The sequence below is a fragment of the Myotis myotis genome, unplaced genomic scaffold, assembly GCF_014108235.1.
Source record: "Myotis myotis isolate mMyoMyo1 unplaced genomic scaffold, mMyoMyo1.p scaffold_m19_p_1, whole genome shotgun sequence".
NCBI lineage: Eukaryota > Metazoa > Chordata > Mammalia > Chiroptera > Vespertilionidae > Myotis > Myotis myotis.
In genome coordinates this window covers 180,040-204,000 of record NW_023416313.1, presented here as the reverse complement: position 1 = coordinate 204,000, position 23,961 = coordinate 180,040, and the positions used below count along the sequence as shown (strand labels likewise).

General features: G+C 64.0%; 1 protein-coding gene across 1 annotated transcript; it reads left to right on the top strand.

Moving 5' to 3' along the window:
- Nucleotides 1-2,184: 2,184 nt before the first annotated feature.
- On the top strand, nucleotides 2,185-21,603 carry CPLX1 (complexin 1). The gene is made up of 4 exons (XM_036326224.1): nucleotides 2,185-2,323; nucleotides 3,525-3,631; nucleotides 16,286-16,461; nucleotides 20,069-21,603. The coding sequence occupies exons 2-4, from the start codon at nucleotides 3,601-3,603 to the stop codon at nucleotides 20,264-20,266; spliced, it is 405 nt and encodes a 134-aa protein (XP_036182117.1). The 5' UTR covers nucleotides 2,185-2,323; nucleotides 3,525-3,600; the 3' UTR covers nucleotides 20,267-21,603.
- The last annotated feature ends 2,358 nt before the right edge of the window (nucleotides 21,604-23,961 follow it).

Genomic DNA, 23,961 nt, shown 5'->3' with positions numbered 1-23,961 from the left:
CCGAGCCTGTCCCGGCCAGTGAGCCCCTGGCTCAGGGTGTGGGTGCACTTGGGGTGCAGACTCCAGCACTGGGGCTGGGCCCTGCCCTGTCTGCTCTGACGGCCTGCACTTCCCGGGCCTGGAGGCCGCACCCGCCCAACCTGGCGCCTTTAGGTCAGGGGCTTGTGGGATCCTCTGGGGGATTGCCCGCAGGATGTCCGCTGTGGGTCATCCCATCGGGGGGCAAGGACTCTGAGCTGGGGATCCTCAGACTCTGGAAACGGGTGGCCCCTCCACAGCTCCTGTCCCCAGACCTGCACAAGGCTGACCTTTGACCCACCTCATAAGCTCAGTGGTTCTCAACCTTCCTAATGCCGCGACCCTTTAATACAGTTCCTCACGTTGTGGTGATCCCCAACCATAAAGTTATTTTCGTTGTTACTTCCTAACTGTAACTTTGCTACTGTTAGGAATCGTAACGTAAATATCTGATATGCAGGATGTATTTTCATTGTTACACATTGAACATAATTAAAGCATAGTGATTGATCACAAAAACAATATGTAATTATATATGTGCTTTCCGATGGTCTCAGGCGACCCCTGTGAAAGGGTCGTTCAACCCCAAAGGGGTCACGACCCACAGGTTGAGAACCGCAGCCCTAACTGGTTTGGCTCAGTGGATGGAGCATCGGCCTGTGGACTGAAAGGTCCCAGGTTCGGTTCTGGTCAAGGGCACGTATCTTGGTTGTGGGCACATCCCCAGTGGGAGGTGTGCAGGAGGCGGCTGATCGATGTTTCTCTCTCACCGATGTTTCTAACTCTATAAAAAAATCAATAATAATTAAAAAAAGAGATGAAGCAGCCCGGCCAGCGTGGCTCAGTGGTTGGCGTCGATCTATGAACCCGGAGGTCACAGTTCGATTCCGGGTCAGGGCACAGCCTGGTCCCGGTTGCGGCTCCAGCCCCAGCGCGGGGCATGCAGGAGGCCGCCCATCAGGGATTCTCCTCGCTGATGCTTCTCTCTCTCCTCCCCCTCCTCTCTCTCCAAAACCAATAAACAATATATTTAAAAAGAAAAACAAAAAGCAGAGACGTGCTCCTCCCGTTCCTGGGGGTCTGAGGTCCCGCGGGAGTCCCCTGTCCTACCCACCCGCCCTCCTCGCTGGCCCAGGCCGCCCGGGCCGGAAGGTCCGAGAGGCAGGAGCTGGGCCGAGGGGCCAGTGGACTGGGACCAGGCCGGTCCTCCCGAGCTCGGGCTGAGGTCCAGGCAGCGGCTGGAAGGGCGGGAGGAGCGGCCGCCCCTCCGTGGGGCAGGGGCAGGGGCAGGGGCAGGGGCAGGGGCAGCCCCAGGATCCACCGCTTCCATCGCCACCCGCGGCTCCCCGTGACTCAGCCCCGCGGGGCCGGTGACCAGTGGCTGCTGCGGCCGCCAGGGTGTCCACCGCCAAGGCAGCCGCGGACCCCGCAGGCCTCTCCCCGCACGAGGCCGCGCAGGACCCGGGACGGGCGGGGGCAGGAGGCGGAGCTGCGACCTTGCAGCGACCGCCAAGCGCGGCCCGCAGTGCAGCTCCGCGGAGGCAGCTCCCGGGCGGGGAGGCGGCGGCGGGCGGGGCTGGCACGGACCGCGGGGCGGGGCCCGGGGCGCAGGGCCCCCTCCCCCCTCCCCCCTCCCCCCGCCCCGCTCCCCACCGCGGGCCCCGACCGTCCGCGGACCCGGCTCCTCGGTCACTTTCATGGAAAAATAGGCCGGGCGTCTGCGGGTCTCTCTCCGCCGGGGGAGGGGTCAGAAGTCTGGGGGCCCCCCTCCCGCCCAGAGGCCGCCCGAGAGCGGGGGTCGGGGTCACTCGGGTTCGGGACCACCTACCCCCCCCCGGGAACCCCCTCCCGTGGCGGAGCGATTGGGGAGGGGGCGCCCACACCCCCGGCCCCCCCTCTCCAGCCCCAGGAGGGACTTTCCCTTCAGGTTTGAGGGTGTCGGTCCCGCAACCGCTCACGAAGGACCCGGCGAGGGGAGGGCGGCCCACTGGGTCCACACCGCGCGACGCGGGGGGCGCGGTGCCTAGGACTGGGGGCCGGGCGGGCGCCAAGGGCTGGAACCCCGAACCCGGCGCGGGGCGGGCTCTGGAAGGAGATGGGGGCGCGGCTCCGCAGCCCCCGCCCCGCCCCCCGCGCCCCGCGCCCCGCCCTCCCCGTCACGCTCGGGGGGCGGGGAGCCTCCGTGTGACGCGCCTCCTCGCGGTGCCCTTCAGCCGCCGCCGCAGTTCCTGGGGCGCCACATGGACCCGGTCGGCCCGAGCGCGCCCCGCCGCTGACGCCCGCCGCCCGCACCCCGGTCGGGAAGGTAAACGGCCCCGCGCGCAGCCCCCTTCGACCCGGCCCGGCCCCGGCCCCGGCCCCGGCCCCGCTGGGCACGCGCTCGGCGGGCGGGCGCTGTCCACCCGCGCGGTGCTGAAGCGGCCCGCGTCCCGGCGGCGCCCTCCCTCTCGGCTCCTTCCCCGGCTCGGTCCCTGCCCTGTCCCCCTTGCCCTGTCCCCCCTGCCCTGTCCTCTGTCTCCTTCCCTCCCCTGGCGCCCCCCCGCCCCGGGGCCGCTCCGCAGAGCCGGGCAGCTCGCCCTCCGTCCGCCAAGCCGAGGGGGACGCTGCCCACAGCAGAGCCCAGAGGGATGACGAGGGGAGCCGGGCACGCGCCCTGGGGGAGCCCAGCAGCGCCCCGACCTCTGCGGCAGGCCCTGCGGTCCCCGCTCCCCGGGAGCCAGGGGAGAAGTTTGGAAGCGAATCTGCTTTGCGGCAAATGCGCCCTGCGCGCCAGCACTTTGCGAGGGGGGGCACCCCGCCCCCCTGCCCAGCGCCCGGCGGGTCTCCTGCAGAGGAAGGGGGGGCGCAGGAAGCAGCGGCTCTACAGGGACCCCCCTTCACGGCAGATCTCACTGGGAGCCTGGACCCAGGGGCCCCCCATGCAGAGGCAGGCCCCCTCCTGGCTCTCCCACCCCCTCCTTGTGGTGGGCCCGTGGCTGTGGGTACGAGGTCTCCCCTGGATGGAGCCAGGCCTCCCAACACCTCTACCAGTAGCCACAGGCCCTCCCCGAGGGCACCCACTCGGGCCCCACCCCCCACCCTGATTCTTGGGTGGACCCTGTCCCCCTCCCCTGGCCGGGCCCACCGGGACGCAGCAGCCAGTCACCTTCAAATGCCCTGTGCCTGCCCCTGCTTCCTGCAGGCCGACTCCTCTGAGCTGTGCCTCTCACCAAGACTGAGCACCCCATTCCTCGCCAGGAACCTCAGGGGCCCTGAGACCACTTTGCAGACCCAGCGGGGGTCCTGAGACCTGCTGCCCTGGCCAGGGTGTCGGGGGCGGGGGAGCCCCTCCACAGGGACCTGGCCAGGGTCCAGGGAACGAGGCTCTCCCAGACCCCAGCCCCGTCTCCATGGGTCCTCAGCCTGCGTCCAGGCGCCGTCTGGGGGGGCGTGGGGGGGAGGGGAGGAGGGACGAAGAGGAAGCCCGCAGGTGGGCTGGCAGCCTGTGACCGGCTCCTCTCTTCCAGGCCCAGGACTCGGCGGCCACACTTGATTGTGAGTTGGGACCCTCTGAGCTGCCGCTGAGGAATCAAAGCTGGTGCCATGGAGTTCGTGATGAAACAGGCCCTGGGAGGTAGGAAGGGGGAGGGGGTTACGGTGCACCCAGCAGGTGGCAGGCCTCACACTCGGCGGCCAGGGTGCTGCAGGGGTCAAGGCTGAGCAAGCAGTAGCGCCCCCTTGGGCGTGGGGACACCCCAGGGAGGGATTCAGGGGCACAAGGGACAATTCCCCTGCAGGGTGGGTGGCCCTCGGGGAGCAGGGCCACAGCAGCTGGGCCTGGGGTGGGGGCAGCAGGCGACATAGGGGACGGGGCTGGCTGAGCACAACCAGGGATGTGTCCCAGACAGCGGTGAGCCGGCCCCTCCATGAGGCAGTGCGACCTCCTGTGTTTGGGGGAGGGGACACCCTCAACCTGCTGACCCCCATGTGAAGGGCATCCTGTGCCTACTGGGCTCCAGGCATCCTCATGGCCGGAGACCCGGCCCCAGAGGTGGGTGAAGAGCGGGGCACAGTCCACACGGACACAGAGCAGGGGTGCTCTGGTCAGCCAGGCGGGGGCCTTCCCGTGCTCCTGCCCCGTCTCCCGTGATGGGAGCCTGGGCCCAGCTCTGGTGGCCGTGACAGACGCTGCTTGGACATCGTCCTTGGCCCCACCCTGGCCTGATGCCGTCCACTGCGTGGCATTGGGTGCTGCTGCTGTATCAGGGGGTCGGGAGCTTGGCCGGAGGTGGGCACTGTCAGGGACCGGGAACTGCATGGAGGGGCCGGTGCCCCTGCCCACAGGACGGGCTCACAAGTGGCTTGTCTCTTAGAGAAATGACATGAGCAGACATCGGGCCTGGCCCCCATGGTCAAGGATAGACAGGCTTCAGGTTGCGTCTAATTATAATGATTACGTCACCGGGATGGGATTCAGGGCCGGCAGCCTCCTGGCACTGGGAGGCCCGAGTTCCACCCTGCACCGCAGGCTGTTACAGATAATTAATTAGGCGCTAATTCAGGCCCTGAGGTGGGCTCGCAGGAAAACCAAGGCTCTGATTTGGCTGTCGACAGGGCTGCAATTAGCTGGGTGCCTGCCAGCCGAACGCCCTCTGTGTGGTGTCACCCAGAGTTTCCCTCGAGGCGGCAACGGGGTGCCCCTGAGGGTGTGGGAGCTGTGGAGGGGGTGGCGCTGGGTGTTCTGGCTGCCCAGTGCTCCCAGACATTCGGAAGTTGCTGTCCTGGCGCTGCGGGTGGGGCTGCGCTGGCCTCTGGGTGAGACTGGATTTCTGTCTGTTTCCCGTCCCGGGGCCCGGGTGACAACGAAACAGACAGAGGGACAGAGACAGACAGAGACCAGGAATATTCCGAGGGGGACAGACCGGAGCCCCAGACAGAGGAACCTGCAGGAAAAACCCGGAAACGGTCGAGAGGAGGTGAACCCAGAGAAGCAGCGACGGGGATGGAGCCAGAGAGAGGAGATACAGAGCAGAAACTGGAGAGAGAGAGAGAGAGAGAGAGAGAGAGAGAGAGAGGGAGAGAGAGAGAGAGAGAGAGGTGCCCCAGGACTTGCGAGACGAGATGTAGGGAGACAGACGACAGACGCAGGAGTCAGAGACAACAGCGAGGCTGCTGGAAGCCAGGCAGGGGCGCCAGCGTCAGTCGGTGGCTCAGGTGGCTCAGAGCCAAGAAGAGCCGAGAAGCGCCTCGAGGGAGAGACGGCACCTGGACGCAGGCTGAGGACCCACGGGGTGGGGCGGGGGCCGGGGTGTGAGAGCAGAGAGGGGCTGAGAGAGGGACACAGGGAGGGACAGAGACAGACAGACAGGTGTCTCTGAAACAGGAGTGGAGGCGGGCAGAGACCCAGACAGCCCCACCGGCAGCCCCGCAGCAGGAGGGGCAGGACGCCCTGCGGCCGAGTTAGGTGCTGGCCCCCTGAGGCTGTGCCCAGCTCACCACGTCCTCCGCTCAGGACACACTCCCAGCGCCTCCTCCCCTGCCCTGACCCCGTGTCTCAGGCAGAGCCTCTGCTGGGACAGAGCTGCCAGGTGACCGCCTGGTGGGGAGCCTGCAGGGGACGGGCAGGCGGAGTGACTGCGGCCCCCAGTGCATGGCCGGTTCTGCTGGGCCCGGCACGAGGCAGGTGCCCTGGTCTGTGGTGCCTCACACCTCTGGCACCTCTGGCACCTCTGGCACGGCCCTGGGCGGGAGCAGAGGGAGCCAGATGCCAGCACACTGTCTGGGCCTGTCCCACCCCAGCAGGGCCAGCAGCACGGACCCGTGGCCTCGTGCGGACTCCTGGCGCTGTTTCTCTAAGGATAGGGGGGCAGCTGTGGCCAGGAAGGAAGGGACAGGGGGCGCCCAGGGCTGCTTCCCCTGAGATGGCAGGGTCGGCCCAGACACACCAGCCTCGGGCCCCTGGAGTGGATGTGGGGGGCACACACGGTGTCTCCAGGCACAGCCAGAGGGTGACTGACAGGCCTGTGGGGGCATCTGCTCTTGGGGCCTGACCAGGGCTCCCTGGTTCCCTCAACTCAGGAGACGTGACCCCAGGCACAGCCGCTGGGCCTGCCCGAGGCCAGGGCACCTTGAGGGGACAGAGAACTCTGGGGCCAAATCATTAAGGAAGGCTCCCTCCTCGAGGCAAACCTCCCGCCACCCCAAGGCGCCTTAGACAAACGCAGATTCACATCAGCCCAGGCTCAGGCCTGAGAAGGGAGCAGGTGCCCCCTGGGCCCGGGCCTGGGCCTCCAGCTGTGCTGGAGGAGCTGTTTCCCCCAAGGGCAGGAAGTGGGTTACTACGTTTACCCCTGGGCAGAGCGTGGCCTTCAGGTTAGCTGGCCGGCAGACACTCCTCAGGCCCAAGCAGGCCAAGTGGCTAATTTGGCCCCAAAGCCCCGATTCAGGTCGTCTGTGCCGCCATCCCGCCTCAGGGCGACACGTCTGTGTCCAGTTCATGCCCAAGCCCTTGGGGCCTGTGGGGGGCGGGGGCCAGGCCAGGCTTCATGGAGGAGGGGACGTCGGAGCTGGGCTCAGGGGCCCCGGCTGGCCGAGCCGACGTAGCTGGAGATCCAAGGGGAACTTTGCAGGACCCTGGGCACGTCTGGGGGCTCCCAGCGGCTGGTCAGTGTGGACCGGGTCCTGCAGGGCGTGGGCCCCCTGGAGGCTTAGGCTGTTCTGTTTTGGGAGGAGGAGGCACTGGGGTTTGTGGGGCTTGAGGGGGGAGTGGACGGCGGCGCCCCGGGGGGCTGCTGTGGCGCTGGGCACTGCTCCCAGCCCTCCGTGGGCCGAGGAGAAGCACTTTGTGGGCACAGCGCCAGGGAGGGCCTCGGGGCTCTGTGGGGTGGGCCGTTCGCTCTTGGCCAGGTCGCCCAGGGGTTCCGTGTCCAGACCATGACAGCCCTAGAGAAGGGAGGCCGTGCCCACCTAGGGGCTCCCACAGGTCGGAGGCGCTGGGTGGGGAAGGGCAGGGGGTGGTCAGAAGGGGCTTCTGTTGGCCAGACCCTCGGGGAGGGAGCCACCCAGCCATTGCTCGCTTGGCTGTCTTGGGGGCCAGGAGGTGCGGGAGGGGGGTCAGAGGGTCAGGTCCCCCTCCCGGCCAGTGAAGGGTGGTGAGTGAGTGGCAGAGAGAGAGGCTGAATGGAGGGACAGGCGACGGGATTATTCCTGCCCCTGAAGCCGGCCGTGCCATCTGCCGGAGCTTGGCTCTGTCTGGCTCACTAATTGGCGTCTTCATCTGGCCTCTGTCTCCACGTGTCCTCGCCTCAAAGCCAAGACCAGACGCTCTGCTCTGAGTGCGGAAGGGGCCAGGCAGGCAGGGCCTCTGAGGTCAGGGAGGCCGAGGGAGGGGCCGTTCCCAACAGGGGAATCCCAGGCAGCTCACAAAGGTTTGCGACCACAAAAGGGCTTGGTGGGGAGAGAAGGGTGTTTCCCAGTGGTGAGGGCGGCAGAAGCACCGCAGGAGATTAGGGACGTGCATCTGGTGTGGGCTGGGCTGTGGCAGGCCAGGAGCAGCGACCCTGGACCTTCCGACCTTTCGTCAGGTCACCTTCAGGAGGCGGGGCCCTGGGGGCCCCCCACAGGCAGGAGGGATGGGCTCACCTGTGCTGGCAAGGATGGAGAAAGCAGCTTTCATTTAACCAGGTTGCCCTTGCTGGTTGGCCTGACCTTGGCCAGCAGGAATCGGGCGGATGAGCAAGTCGGAAGCTGGGCTGTGCTTCTCCTGGGAACCTGGTTTGTCCCCTGACCCTGGGTGGCCGCTCCTGTTGCAGGGCCCTGGGTGCACGCCCTGCGGGGGGTGGGAGGGGGGGGTCTGGTGAAGGGACTTGGCTTCAGGGATCACACCTGACCCTCCTGACCTCGTCCCTAAAATGCTCCCTGAGTTTGTGCTGTCCCGTGGCTGAGGGCTCTCTCACACCTCTGCTTCCGAGCAGCCGTGCCCTTTGAAACATCGCTTCAGCTCGAATCGGCAGGGTTGAGGCCACAGCCGCGTATTCGGGCCGGCCCTTGCCTTCCCGGGGCTCTGCCCGCACGCGCCCCCCCCTTCCGGCTCGCGGCTCAGATCCAGAGGACTGTTCCTAATACAGAAAAAGTGTTTTGATCTTTGCATTCAGTTTTATTAGAGACATTTGCACACGGTTATTTTTTTAACATGAGAGTGAATTTTCCCGTCATTAAAATAGTGATGACGAATGTTCAGCCCTGGCCGGTGTGCTCAGTGGGTAGAGCCTCAGCCTGCGAACTGAAGGGCCCGGTTTGATTCTGGTCGGGGCACATGCCCGGTTGCAGGCTCCATCCCTCGTGGGGGGCGCGCCGGAGGCAGCCCACCAGTGATTCTCTCTCATCGTGGATGTTTCTCTCCCTTCCTCTCTGCAATCAATAAAATAGTAACTGTTCATTGCAGGGAATTGAAATGCTAAAGAAAGTGTAAACGCGCCGTCCTGGTCATGCCTGGTCACGCCTGGTCACGCCTGGTCACGCCTGGCTTTATGTGTTGTAGGCAGTTTTACAGATGCTCCCCCATTCCCCCTGCGCCTCCCCCAGGCTGTCACCACTCCATTGTCTGGGGCCCCGTCTCTCCTCCTGCCGGATCCTTGGGGACCTCCTGAGGGGGGGCATGCAAGGCCAGTGGTGTCTCCGTTCCGCCCTCACGCGTGCCAGGTAGCACAGCCCCCTCCTCGGCCGTCACAGCCTGGCCCCCTCCCTCCCTGTCGGCTGAGTTTGGCGTCGTTCTCATGCTGATTTCACAGAAATACTGGTGAACTGCGGGGATGTCCCTCTTGCCCTCCCTCCCGAGAACGACCTCAATGCCCGACGTTTGAGAGCCCACCGCGAGTTCTAGGCGCGTCCTGGTGCTGACAAGCCTTTAGCGTCGCCCTCAGCCGGTTTTCAGACGGTTTCAGGGTTGAACTGTGTGCCAGAGCCCGGCTTCTCCCCCAGAGCGGGAGCCGTGTGGGGGGCGGTGCGCCGGCCTCCTTCTGCGGCCCGAAGCACAGGCGTGTCCCCGTGTATCCTCCTGACGTGGGGGTGTCCGGGACACCAGTCCCCGAGTGTGGCCGGACGGGCAGAGGCTCGGATTTCGGTTCCCAGACGTCGGCCGCGTGGTCTGACTCACGTTCTGACTCATTTGCCCCCGAGAGGTTTCGCACGGAGGCCCGGGCCCATGGGACACATGGGGAGGCTGCCCTGGGCCTGACAACTGTGCTTCTCTCTCTCTTTATTGTGATGAAAGACCTGGAACATACATCTGCCCTCACAGCCCAGCTGGGGCAGAGGCACAGGCCCAGGTCCTGCAGCCGCCACCGTCGCCCCCGGACTCTCCGCTTCCCAGACAGACCCTCTGCCCATCCCACACGAAGCCCCGCCCGCCCCCACCCTTCTGCTCGCCGTCTGTGTGGCTGACACCCCAGGGGCCGGTGGAGGGGACATCACGTAGGTTCAGCACACACTGCCTGGCCTGTTCACAGAGCGTGAGGGCGGCAGGGCTCCTCCCGGTGCAACCGGTGTCGGCTTCTTCCTGTTCGAGGCTGAACACCATCCACCCTGTGGATGGACCGCGTCCTGCTGACCCGCTGTCCACCCATGGGCACGGGGCTCTCTACCTCTGGCTGCTGTGAACAGGTGTGCAAACATCTGCTTCCAACAAAGCCCCTCCTTCACGGTTCTGCACCGAGGGGTGGCCCCGCCCGGCCATGCGCTGCTTCTGTGTGTAATTTTTTTGGAAAATATATTTTTGTTGACTTCAGAGAGAGGAAGGGAGGGGAGAGAGAGAGAAACATCAGTGATGAGAGAGAATTGGTGATCGGCTGCCTCCTGCACACCCCACACTGGGGATCGAGCCTGCAACCCGGGCCTGTGCCCCGACCGGAATCAACAGTGACCTCCTGGCTCCCAGGTCGGCCCTCAAGCCCTGAGCCCCGCCGGCCAGGCTGCTTCTCTCTTCTTGCTGTGGTGTAAGGGCTGGGTCCTCCGGGGAGGGGGCGAGAGGGCACCTCTTGCTTGTTACGGAGCCACGAGAAAGCGCTCAGGACTTCCCTGTGGACTATGTTAGCTGTAGGGCGTGTGAGGGCTTCATTTGTGGCTGAGAGCATGAGGCATATCTCTGAAATGGTTTTTTAAAAAAATATATTTTATTGATTTTTTACAGGGAGGAAGGGAGAGGGGTAGAGAGTTAGAAACATCGATGAGAGAGAAACATCGATCAGCTGCCTCCCACACACTCCCTACTGGGGATGTGCCCACAACCAAGGTACATGCCCTTGACTGGAATCGAACCTGGGACCCTTGGTCCGCAGGCCAACGCTCTATCCACTGAGCCACACCGGTCAGGGCTCTCTCAAATGTTTTAAATTCATTATCAGCCAGATATTTGTTGAGCACCTTCTAGGTACAGGTCCGAGTCCCACACCCGCCAGAAAGGAGGCAGACGGGTTCTGGCCTAGTTACCAGGGGAGACGTCGGAAGAATGTATAAGTGACTCCATGACCCAGTTTCCCTTGAGTCATTGGCCCCAAATCTGCTTTGCAAAATTGTGCAGATGTGGCTGAAACCGGACCCCAAGGCTCTCAGTGGGTCTGGACCTGTGCCCACGGGGACATGGTGACCAGGTCACCGGGGCCTCCTCACACCCCGTGACCCACAGAAGTTTGTGGCGCCAGGAAGGCCCCGTGGGATCGGCACGGCCCAGAGCCCGTCCAGAGTTGTGTTTCCCACCATCCGCCCACCGGTCTGCCCTCTGCCCACACGGGGGTCGCGCCCGAGCAGTCGGCAAAGGCGGCATTTGGCACACAGACTGGTGCCGCATCAGATCAGCACCGGCACCAGCACCCAGGACTGGAGCCGCTGAGCCCGGAGGGAGGGCCGGGGACGGCCGTCTGGGGACCTGTGCGAGCACCTACCCCCACAGGCGTCGTGGCCTCTGCGTCTCCGCCTCAGGGCTTAGTCTCGAGGCGCGTGCTCCTGGGGGCGATGAGAGGCCAGAGGAGGGGGCGGCCTTCAGAGCTGAGGATCCATGTGGGGGCGGCCGGCACCGGGAGCAGCAGGTCCTTTGGGAACAGGAGAGTTCAGGGGAGCGTGCAGGGGCGGCTGGGCCGGCTCCTCCGGCCGAGGAGGGTGCCCTGCGGTGGCTGCTCCAGGCCACCATGTGCCAACTGCAGTGCCCCCTCACTGCCCCGTGGTGCCTGGCGCATCAGCCGCTCTGCTCCCTGGAGCCCCCACAGGGCCAGGCCTCGCTGGTGCCTGGGGAGATCAGGCTGTAATTACAGGGCTCCGTCCTGGAGCCGGGAACCAGGGGCGTCTGGGGAGGCGTCTGCTGCTGCCTGTGAATCCGGACTCGGGAGGAAAGCGTGGCCGGTGCGCCTTTCGGGCCGGCCCTCCGCCCACCGTCCTCTCCGTGGCCCCTCCTCCAGTCCTTCCGGGGCTGGGCCTCGGCTGGACACAGGCCCCAAAGAGGACACACACCTGCCCGCTCCGGGGGCTCACGCACACACACACAACCACACACACAACCACACATATACAACCACACACACACAACCACACACACACAACCACACACACACAACCACACACACACAACCACACACACAACCACACACACACACACACACAACCACACACACCACACACACAACCACACACACAACCACACACACACAACCACACACACACAACACACAACCACACACACAACCACACACACAACCACACACACAACCACACACACAACCACACACACAACCACACACACAACCACACACACAACCACACACACACCCCACACACACAACCACACACACACAACCACACACACAACCACACACACAACCACACACAACCACACACACAACCACACACACAACCACACATACAACCACACACACAACCACACACACAACCACAACAACCACACACAACCACACACACACAACCACACACACCACCACACACAACCACACACACAACCACACACACAACCACACACACAACCACACAACCACACACACAACCACCACACAACACACACAACCACACACACAACCACACACACAACACACACCACACAACCACACACACACACACACATACAACACACACACACAACCACACACACACAACACACAACCACACACACAACCACACAAACCACACAACCACACACACAACCACACACACAACACACACCACACCAACCACACACACCAACCACACACACAACCACACCACAACACACACACACCACACACACAACCACACACAACCACACACACACCACACACACAACCACACACACAACCACACACACACAACACAACACACACACACCACACACACACCACACACACACAACCACACACACACACACAACCACACACACACACAACCACACACACAACCACACACACAACCACACACAAACCACACACCACACACAACACACAACACACACACACAACCACACACACAACCACACACACACCCACACACACACACCACACACACACAACAACACACACACACACACACACACACACACACAACCACACATACAACCACACATACAACCACACATACACAACCACACACACACAACCAACACACACACAACCACACACAACCACACACACACAACCACACACACAACCACACACACAACCACACACACACAACCACACACACAAACCACACACAGATACAACCACACACACAACCACACACACAACCACACACATACAACCACACACACAACCACACACACACAACACACAACCACACACACAACCACACACACAACCACACACACAACCACACATATACAACCCACACACACACAACCACACACACACAACCACACACAACCACCACACACACAACCACACACACAACCACACACACAACCCACACACACAAACCACACACAATACAACCACACACATACAACCACACAACCACACACACAACCACAACACACACACAACAACCACACACACATACACAACCACACACACACCACACACACAACCACACCACACCAACACACACACAACCACAACACACACAACCACACACACAACCACACACAACCACACACACAACCACACACACAACCACACACAGATACAACCACACACACAACCACACACACAACCACACACACAAACCACACAGCAACCACACACACACAACCACACACAATACAAACCACACACACCAACCACACACACAACCACACATACACAACCACACACACAACCACACACACAACCACACACACAAACCACACACAACCACACACACACACAACCACACACACACAACCACACACACAACCACACACACACAACCACACACACAACCACACACAACCACACACACAACCACAGATACAACCACACACAGATACAACCACACACACAGATACAACCACACACACAACCACACACACAACCACACACACACAACCACACACACACAACCACACACACAACCACACACACACCACACACAACACCACAACACACACAACCGCACACACACAACCGCACACATATACAACCACACACACAACCACACACAAAACCACACAAACAAACCACACACAACCACACACAGATACAACCACACACAGATACAACCACACACACAACCACACACACAACCACACATATACAACCACACACACAACCACACATATACAACCACACACACACACAACCACACACACAACCCACACACACACAACCACACACATACAACCACACACACACAACCACACACACAACCACACACACAACACACACACAACCACACACACAACCACACACAGATACAACCACACACAGATACAACCACACACACAACCACACACACAACCACACATATACAACCACACACACACAACCACACACATACAACCACACACAACCACACACATACAACCACACACACACAACCACACACACAACCACACACACAACCACACACACAACCACACACACAACCACACACACAGACAACCACACACACACAACACACACACACACACAACCACACACACAACCACACACACAAACCACACACACACACAACCACACACACACACACACACACAACCACACACACAACCACACACAACCACACACACACAACCACACACAGATACAACCACACACACAACCACACACACAACCACACCACACAACCACACACACCACCACACACACAACCACACACACAAACCACACACAGATACAACCACACACAGATACAACCACACACACAACCACACACAACCACACACACAACCACACACACAAACCACACACATACAACCACACACACACACCACACACACACAACCACACACACACCACACACACAACCACACACACAACCACACACACAAACCACACACACAAACCACACACAACCACACACAGATACAACCACACACACAACCACACACACAACCACACACACAACCACACACACAAACCACACACAACCACACACACACAACCACACACAGATACAACCACAACCACACACACAACCACACACACAACCCACACACAACCACACACACACAACCACACACAGATACAACCACACACACAACCACACACACAACCACACATATACAACCACACACACAACCACACATATACAACCACACACACACAACCACACACACAACCACACATACACAACCACACACACAACCACACACACAACCACACACACAAACCACACACAACCACACACACACAACCACACACACACAACCACACACAACCACACACAACCACACACACAACCACACACAACCACACACACACAACCACACATACAACCACACACACCACACACACAGATACAACCACACACACAACCACACACAACCACACACAAACACACACACAACCACACACACAACCACACACAACCACACATATACAACCACACACAGATACAACCACACACACACAACCACACACACACAACCACACACACAACCACACACACAAACCACACACACAACCACACCCATATACAACCACACTCACAGGTCCACACACACAACCACACACACAGTACAACTGCACACACAGTACAACCACACACACACACTCACACAGTACAACCGCACGTGCACACACACACACAGTACAGCCACACACTCACACACAGTACAGCCACACACACACACACACTACAACTGCACACACACACAGTACAGCCACACACACACACACAGTACAACTGCACACACACACAGTACAACTGCACACACGCACAGTACAACCACACACACACACACAGTACAGCCACACACACACACACTACAACTGCACACACACACAGTACAACCACACACACACTCACACACAGTACAGCCACACACACACACAGTACAACTGCACACACAGTACAGCCACACAGTACAGCCACACACACACACAGTACAACTGCACACACAGTACAGCCGCACACACACGCACACACACACACAGTACAGCCACACACACACACTACAACTGCACACACACACAGTACAGCCACACACACACACACTACAACTGCACACACACACAGTACAACCACACACACACACACTACAACTGCACACACACACAGTACAACCACACACACACACACTACAACTGCACACACACACAGTACAACCACACACACACACACACTACAACTGCACACACACACAGTACAACCACACACACACACACTACAACTGCACACACACACAGTACAGCCACACACACACACACACTACAACTGCACACACACACAGTACAGCCACACACACACACACACAGTACAACTGCACACACACACAGTACAACCACACACACACACACAGTACAGCCACACACACACACACACAGTACAACCACACACACACACACACACAGTACAACTGCACACACACACAGTACAGCCACACACACACACTCACACACACAGTACAGCCACACACACACACACACACACAGTACAACTGCACACACAGTACAACCGCACGCACACACACACTCACACACACAGTACAACCGCACACAGCCACACACATGCATTCTGCTGCCTACGTGTGCCCATGCACACACACTGCCTCCCACTCCACAAACCTGTGCTTCCCCCTGTGGATCGAACCCAGGTTAGTGCCGGACGCCCCCCGTCTGGGCAGGACTGTCCGGTGGTGGGGCTGCCCCGACTCACCCGCTCTCCTGTTCAGGGGCCACCAAGGACATGGGCAAGATGCTGGGTGGCGACGAGGAGAAGGACCCTGATGCGGCCAAGAAGGAGGAGGAGCGCCAGGAGGCCCTGCGGCAGGAGGAGGAGGAGCGCAAGGCCAAGTACGCCAAGATGGAGGCCGAGCGCGAGGCCATGCGGCAGGGCATCCGGGACAAGGTGGGCCTCGGGACGGGGGGTGGGGACAGGTGGGCCTGCAGGACGGGGGTGGGGATAGGTGGGCCTCGGGATGGGGGTGGGGACAGGTGGGCCTGCGGGACGGGGGGGAGGGGGACAGGTGGGTCCCAGGACAGGGGGGTACAGGTGGGCCTCGGGACGGGGGAGGGGTACAGGTGGGCCTCGGGATGGGGGTGGGGACAGGTGGGCCTGCGGGACGGGGGGGAGGGGGACAGGTGGATCCCAGGACGGGGTGGGTACAGGTGGGCCTCGGGACGGGGGAGGGGGACAGGTGGGCCTCGGGATGGGGGGGGGACAGGTGGGCCTCGGGATGGGTGGGGACAGGTGGGTCCCAGGACGGGCGGGGGGGGGGGGACAGGTGGGCCTGCGGGACGGGTGGGGACAGCTGGGTCCCGGGACAGGGGAGCCCTGCCCTGCCCCCTGAGAAGGCGCCCTGAACTCACCCAGGGACCTCACCACTGGGGCTGCAGGACCCAACTTGGGGGCTGGGGACCGGCCCTGGACCCAGGGATGCCGCCCGGGGGACCTGTGGGCTGGGGGGGCCTCTTCCCAACCCCCTCTTTTAAAAAATATATATTTTTATTGATTTCGGAGAGGAAGGGAGAGAGAGAGAGAGAGAGGAGAGAGGAAGAAACGTCCATGATGAGAGAGAATCATGGGTCGGCTCCCACTGGGGATCGAGCCTGCAACCCCGGCCTGTGCCCTGACTGGGAATTGAACCCTGACCTCCCGGTCCGTAGGTGGATTCTCAACCCCTGAGCCAGGCCGGCCGGGCCCCCCTCCTCTTTAAGCTCCAGGGGATGGAGCCTTGGACTCCTGGCTCAGGAGCAATGGGAGCTGGTCCCATGGGGTGTAGGACAGGGAGGTCACTGCACCCCAGGTGACCACACTGGCCACACAGACTCGCTGGGGACGGCCGTGCCCTCTGTCCCTCCTGCTCCTGATGAGGAGCCGCCCTGTCCTCATGGGGGGGGGGGGGCAGGCGCCCCTGGGGTGGGGGCTGGGTGGGGGGCCGTGAGGCCTCCGAGGGGATCTGCGTGGTGCCTGGCCCGGCCCCGCCATCAGTGTTCCCAGTGAAGGGCCTGACACGGGAGCCAGGCCTCGTGGGGGGGCGGGGGGGCAGGTGGGCAGGGAAGCCGCAGCCTCTGTGCCCCCATCAATGGGGCAGGGGGGCCACACACCTGAAGGTCCTCCCTGGGACCTGCAGGGAGCAGCTCGCAAGCCCCGCCCCCAGACGGCCAGGAGCTCTGGGGGAACCAGACCCCACATAGGCTGTGCCTGGGGCTCGGGGGCTGGTGGGGAGATGGGGACCAGACGGGGGTCATCAGAGGACAGAGTCAGACAGAGACAGATAGAGACAGAGAGACTGAGAGAGAGCGAGGAGCCCCAAGGCCGGATCACAGGCAGCAGGAGGGCGTCGCAGGCCTGGAGGCTGGCCCAGGTCTGCCCGCCTCACGCTCCAGCCTCAGCAGAGGTGCCCAGGCCCCGGGAGGTGGGAGGCTGCCCCTTGACCTGCTGGGGCGGGCGCCCCCTGGTGGCCAGTGTGGGCGTAGTGCCTGGCACCTCCTTGCCCACCCAGTGTCCCCAGGTTCCTGGCACCGCCCAGTGAGTGACCCAGCCCCATGACAGGGGGCGATTGCCCGTGACTGCTGTTGGTCCATGTTCCGGATTCTCACCGTAGAGCATGGCGATGCCCAGGGCGCCCTGCTCCCTCCCAGCCCCCGGGTGTGGGTCAGCGCTCTGGCCGTCAGGGGTCAGCGGGCTCTCAGGGGTGAGCGAGGATGGCTGGGCGCCTGGGTGGTCCGTGTCCGGTGAACAGCTGTGATGGTCACCTGGGCTCTAGGCACGGACGCCTCAGACAGGCTCCCAGCCAGGCCACATGGGGCCAGGCCTGAGGCAGAGCAGGCTCAGGGCTCCCCCCCTCCCCCCGCCCCCCCGGGTAACCTTGACCCTCAGATCAAGTCCAGGGTGAGTGGCCTTGGACTCAGAAAGCCTTTGAGCCTCTGGGGCAAATGGGCTGGGGCCTGGGTGTCCTTCGGACCCAGGGGGGTTGACCCCAAGGTGCTGGCAGACAGGCTCCCTCCCCAGTCCCTGGTCCGGGGGCCTCTGCTCCACGGGGCACATCTGTGCGTTACACGTGTGTTCCCACCGTCACGTGCTCAGCGCGCACCCCGTGCTCCCCGGGGCACGTGCACCTTTGCCGTGTGGGTGTGGGCTTTGGGCAGCACGGCCCCTGGGTGGCCGAGGCCCACGCATGTCCCCGCCACGTGCACAGCGTCCTGTGGGGGGAGGAGGCTGCGGCTCCCTGCCCTGGGCTGGAGGGAAACGCTTGTCTGACCTAGTTTCTGGCAGCGTCTCCCTCCCCCACGCTCTGCTCCACAGGCTCCCAGGGGCGCCCCCCCCCCCCGCCCCCAGGCCCTGGGGCTGCCTCTCCTCTCCTCGCTCCCTGCTCCCTGGGGAGGTCGTCCCAGAGCAAAGGCCCAGGAGAGGGCCTGTGCTCGCTGCACCCGTCCTGCGGGAGAGCCTGGGCTGCCCAGTGTCCCCTCTGCCGTCTGCTGACCCCCCGTCAGTGCTCAGAGGGGAGGGCGCTCGGGCAATGTGCCTGCTGCTCCAGACATTCTCGGGTGCCCACTGCCCTTCCCAGAGGTCTCTGGGGTCGGGGCTCAGAGCCGCACAGGAACCCTGCCAAGGTGTAGGCAGCCCTCGTCCCCCTCCAGTCCCAGGCGCCCTGGCTGTGCTGGTCGCTGAGCCCAGAGCCAGAGCGTGGCTTCCTCTCCTAGGCCCCCTGCAGAGGGTGGCCCTGCCTCCCCTGCCTGAAGCCACCCCATGCGCCGAAGAAAGAGGGAGCTGAGGGGCCCCCAGTCAGCCCCCCTGAAGCAGAGGGAAGGGCTGGAGAGCCAGGTTTTGGAGGGGAGCTAATGAAGAGAGATAAGCGGGAAGGGCCCCCCCCCTCCCACCCCATGCAGAAACCCCCCTCAGCAGGCCCTGCAGCCTGTCAATCACTGACCCCCACACCCTCTCCCCATCATCCCTCTGACCGAGGGGCACCCCGCCCCCAGCCTCGGTGGGTCCTGAGCTTAGTCCATGGAGGACCAGCATGGCCCTGCCCGGCTCCCACCAGCCCTAAGGCCGGCCCACAGGCTCCTCCCCTGGCCAGTGCTCCAGTGGGGGAGGGGAGTGGGAGGGTGGGGGGGTGGGCGATGGGTCCAGCCGGGGTGCCTTCCTCTCCTAGAACCCATTCTCGTCCTGGAGCCTGCAGGCAGCTGTGCTCCCTTGAACTCCTGGGGGAGACCTTCCCCGCCCGCGGCAGCCCTGGGTGTCCTGGGCCTGTGGCAGCATCTCGCCCAGCCTCTCCGCCTTCATGGCCTTCTCCTCTGTGCCTTCCTCGTCTCATCAGGAGCCTCTGGACTGGGACCAGGGCTGCCGGGTTTCTGGCTTCGCCTCAGCTGCACCTGCAAAGGCCCCGTTCCCCAGTCCGGTCCCAGTCAGGTCCCGGGACATGGGTTTTGGCAGGAACACCATTCAGCCACCACCCGGGGAGACCTGGGTCGGGGGAGGCCTGGCGGACCCCTGACGCCTGTCCCCACAGTACGGCATCAAGAAGAAGGAGGAGCGCGAGGCGGAGGCCCAGGCCGCCATGGAGGCCAACGCGGAGGGCAGCCTGACGCGGCCCAAGAAGGCCATCCCGCCGGGCTGCGGGGACGAGCCCGAGGAGGAGGACGAGAGCATCCTGGACACGGTCATCAAGTACCTGCCCGGGCCGCTGCAAGACATGTTCAAGAAGTAACGCCCGCGGCCGCCCCCCCCCCGCCCCGCCCCTCTTCCGAGGCCCCGCAGGGAGTCGGGAGCAGATGCAGCCCCAGCGCCCACATAAGCCATAGTCCCAGGTCCCCGCCCCCGCGCCTCGGGAGCCTCCGCCCCTCCCGCCCCGTGCCGCCAGCGCCGCCGCGTGAGGCGCCGACCCAGCCCCAGCGGCCCGCGCTGGAGGCCGGGACAGCGCACCCAGCTCCTCCGGCCGCGGGTGGGTTGGACCCTCCCCGACCCGGAACCCCTACCTTCCCCGCCCTGCACCGCCCACCCCGCAGCGCCTGAGGCGACCAGAAAGGGCCGGCCCCCACCACCCTGGGCGCGCGGTCCCGGTCCCTGTCCGTGCGCGCTCTCGTCCGGCCCAAACTCAGGAGCACAGCCATAGGGGGGTGGGCGGCCGTGCTGGGGGGCGGGGGGCGCAGCTGGTGCCTGGCCCACCCTTAGGGCGGGGGGCAGCCCCTCGCTGTCGGTCAGCCGGGACCCCAGACCCTCCCCGGCACTGACACCTGCCCGCCGGCTGCCCACGTCTCTCGTCTGAACGCATCAGGTTCGTTCGTTGTCCGTCCGTCTGTCCTTCCCTCTTCCTTGGCCTCTGCCCTGGAAGGCTCTGCTGCTAACGCACGCCACGGCCCAGACTAAGGGAAACACAGCAATACGATCAGAGGGGACACCCCGCCCAGAGTGCGCACAGAGGCCCCCAACACCCCCTGACAGCTCCCCGGTGGCCACCTCTCTCCTCCGAGGTGCTGCGGAAGGTACCTGCCTCGTCCATCCCTTCCACAGGCCGGCCCCTCCAGGGGCGGTGCCGGGCGTCCTTGCGCTCAGCGGGCGGCGGGACAGACACTCTGACCCGCCCAGGCCTCGCCCGCCTCCCCAGCCCGTCCCCACCTTGTTTAATCGGCACCGCGATGTGTTGAATCTCAGGTAATGAGGTCGAATGTGTCTGGGGGTGAATCTGGACAGAAAGCCCGGCCCAGCCCTTTGTGTCCACGTCCGTCCATCGTGTCCACGTGCTGCGGCCAGGGCGCGGCCTCCCGCTGTTAGAGAAGCCATACACAGTCTGCAATACCACCGCGCGCCGCCCCCAGCGCACCGCGCCCTGCCCGCCCCTCCCGGCTCTCGTGTCCAACTTAAGCCAGCTCTGAGCAGACTACCCGCACCCCGTTCCCGCGCATGGGGCGCCCGGAGCAGCCAGCTTAGCTAGACCTTGGATGTCGTCCGTCTGTCTGTCCTTGCGCCGCGCCTCCTCCTGCATGTCCGGGCGCCGCGTGTGTCCTCTCGATGGAATCACAGCCAATAAACAACACAGTGATTTCACGCCGCGTGGACATTCTCTCCAGAGTCCTGAATCCTCCTGGGGGCGGGGCCCACGACCCCACAGGGATCCGCACCCCTCGCTGGGGCCCGGCAGGTCTCCCCACCACCCTGACCCGCCTGCGGAAGAACTCACCTTACTGGGGACCAGCCAGAGTGACCAACCATCTAACACACAGACTGGCCCCTGCAGCCACCCCCTTACTCACACCACCTGCAAGATCCGGCCCCAGTGCGCTGACCCCACCCAGGGCCCTGCACCCGCCACCCAAGGGTCCTGCCCAGCGTCTGCCCTGCGCCCCTCTCCTGTGAGCTGGAGGTGCCTCCGTGCCCTGTGCCCCTCTCCTGTGAGTTCCGGGGTGGGCTCCGTGCCCTGCACCCCTTTCCCGTGAGCTCGGGGCCTCCGAGCCCTGTGCCCCTTTCCTGTGAGTTTGGGGGGCCTCCGTGCCCTGTGCCCCTTTCCTGTGAGCTCGGGGCCTCCGTGCCCCCTGCAGTTCGGGGTCCCACCCGCAGGGGAGGCTGCTCCTCTGGGCTGAGGCCGTTTGCCGGGACCTACTTGACCTTGAGCCCCCGACCCAGCCCTGAGGACAGCCCTGCTGTCTGTCCCTCTGTGGACCCACCCATGTCCCTCCCGGGCCCAAAGCCGCCCCGAAATGTGCCGCAGGTACTGAGTCCCAGAAGGGCCGGTGTGACTTCCACTCCTGGGGCCTCTCTCCAGGGAGGCGGCCAGCTGGGGCACCTACGGTTTTCCTCATTCTGCTGCTGGGCCCGCACAGTGAGCCCCCCGCCCCCCAAAGCCATCATCTCCGAGGCAGGAAGGCCCCCCTCCTCCCTGCAGGGAGCCAGCACGGCCCCTCCCTCCGCCTCAAGCGCCTGGGAGGAACCCAGCTCTCGGCCAGCACGGGGCGGAAGGGGTGTGTGTGCGTGTGCGTGTGCGTGCGTGTGTGTGGGTCTCCCATCCCCCTCCTGCTGCCGGGGGTCGGGGGCTCCCAGTCCGAGTCGCGCTGAGCCGGCCAGTGCACCGTCCACCGGAGGAGGGAGCAGCTGTTCGCCTCTTTCTCTGGATCCAAAGCTCCGTCTGCAGCCGCTCGGTAGGTTGGGCCCGGCAGGCCGCCCCCTGCAGCCGCTCTTAGAAGGGCACCCCCCTGCAGGCCGCCCCTGCAGCCGCTCTTAGAAGGGCACCCCCCTGCAGGCCGCCCCTGCAGCCGCTCTTAGAAGGGCACCCCCCTGCAGGCCGCCCCTGCAGCCGCTCTTAGAAGGGCACCCCCCTGCAGCGCCCCCCGGCCTGGATGGACCCTGTGACCTTCCCTCAAGCCCGCCAGCCCGTCCTCAGAGCTGGCGGCCGGGCCCTCCGGTGCCGGGTCCGAGGGCTCCGGGGAGAGCCGGGCCTCGTGCCTCCCGAGCCCAGCGCGTGCCCAGGCAGTTCCAGGCGCTGCGGACAGCGGCCCCTCCCGGGAGCTGGCGGTTCCGGCGGCAGAAAAACACAGACGGACAAGGCCGGGACGCGTCTTCGGCGGCGCAGGGTGAGGGCAGCGGGCGGCCCGGGTCCCGGACGGCGGTGTCCGCAGAGGGCGCCGTGGGAGACAGCGTTTCGGGCCCGGCCTCCGGCCACGCGGCCCGTTGGCAGCTTCTTTCTTTCCCGGACGTCTCACCGCTGGACAAAGCCGAGCCCGTGGTGGCGCTGGGCACGCCCTTCCCTGGGCAGCGGCCCTGATGGCCTCTCCCCGGCCCGGGAGCCCGCGGGTCCCCACGGCGGCCGGAACGGAGTGCGGGTTGGCGATGCCGCGCCGCGTGTCCATCTGCTCACCCGCAGCCGGACGGACCCTGCGGCCCGCGGTGAGCCCGGTCCGGCCACCTGCCGCCCGGAGCCGGGTCCGCCCCGTCGCAGGGCTCCCCTCGGCGAGGTCGGTCCGGGACGGTCCGCGCGGCTCCGGGGAGGAAGCGCTCAGAGCGGGACCCCAGGCCAGGGCCTCGGAGCCGGGCGCGGGGGGCGCTGTCAGAGCCGAGGGCACGGGGGGGGGGGGGGGGGCGCGGGGGTCCCCGCCGCCTCACACCCTCTAGGCCCCGCCCCCGCCTATCGGGGCCAATCAGCGTCTGTGAGATAGACCACCGTGATCACGTGGCAAAAGCCTGGCCAATTGGAACCCGGAGCCGCGGGCCCGGAGGCTGGTGGCGGGTCGGAGCCTGGGAGCCGGGAGGGGGCTCCCGGGCCGGACGCAGAGGGGCCGCCCTTGGCCCGAGCCCGAGGACAGCCCGGGGAGGGGACGCACGTGGCCCCAGAGCCGAGGCCGGGTGGGCGCGGCCGGCGCGGAGTCCTGCCTCCTCCAGGGCGGCCCCGCTCCGGCCTGGGTCCCCGGCGCC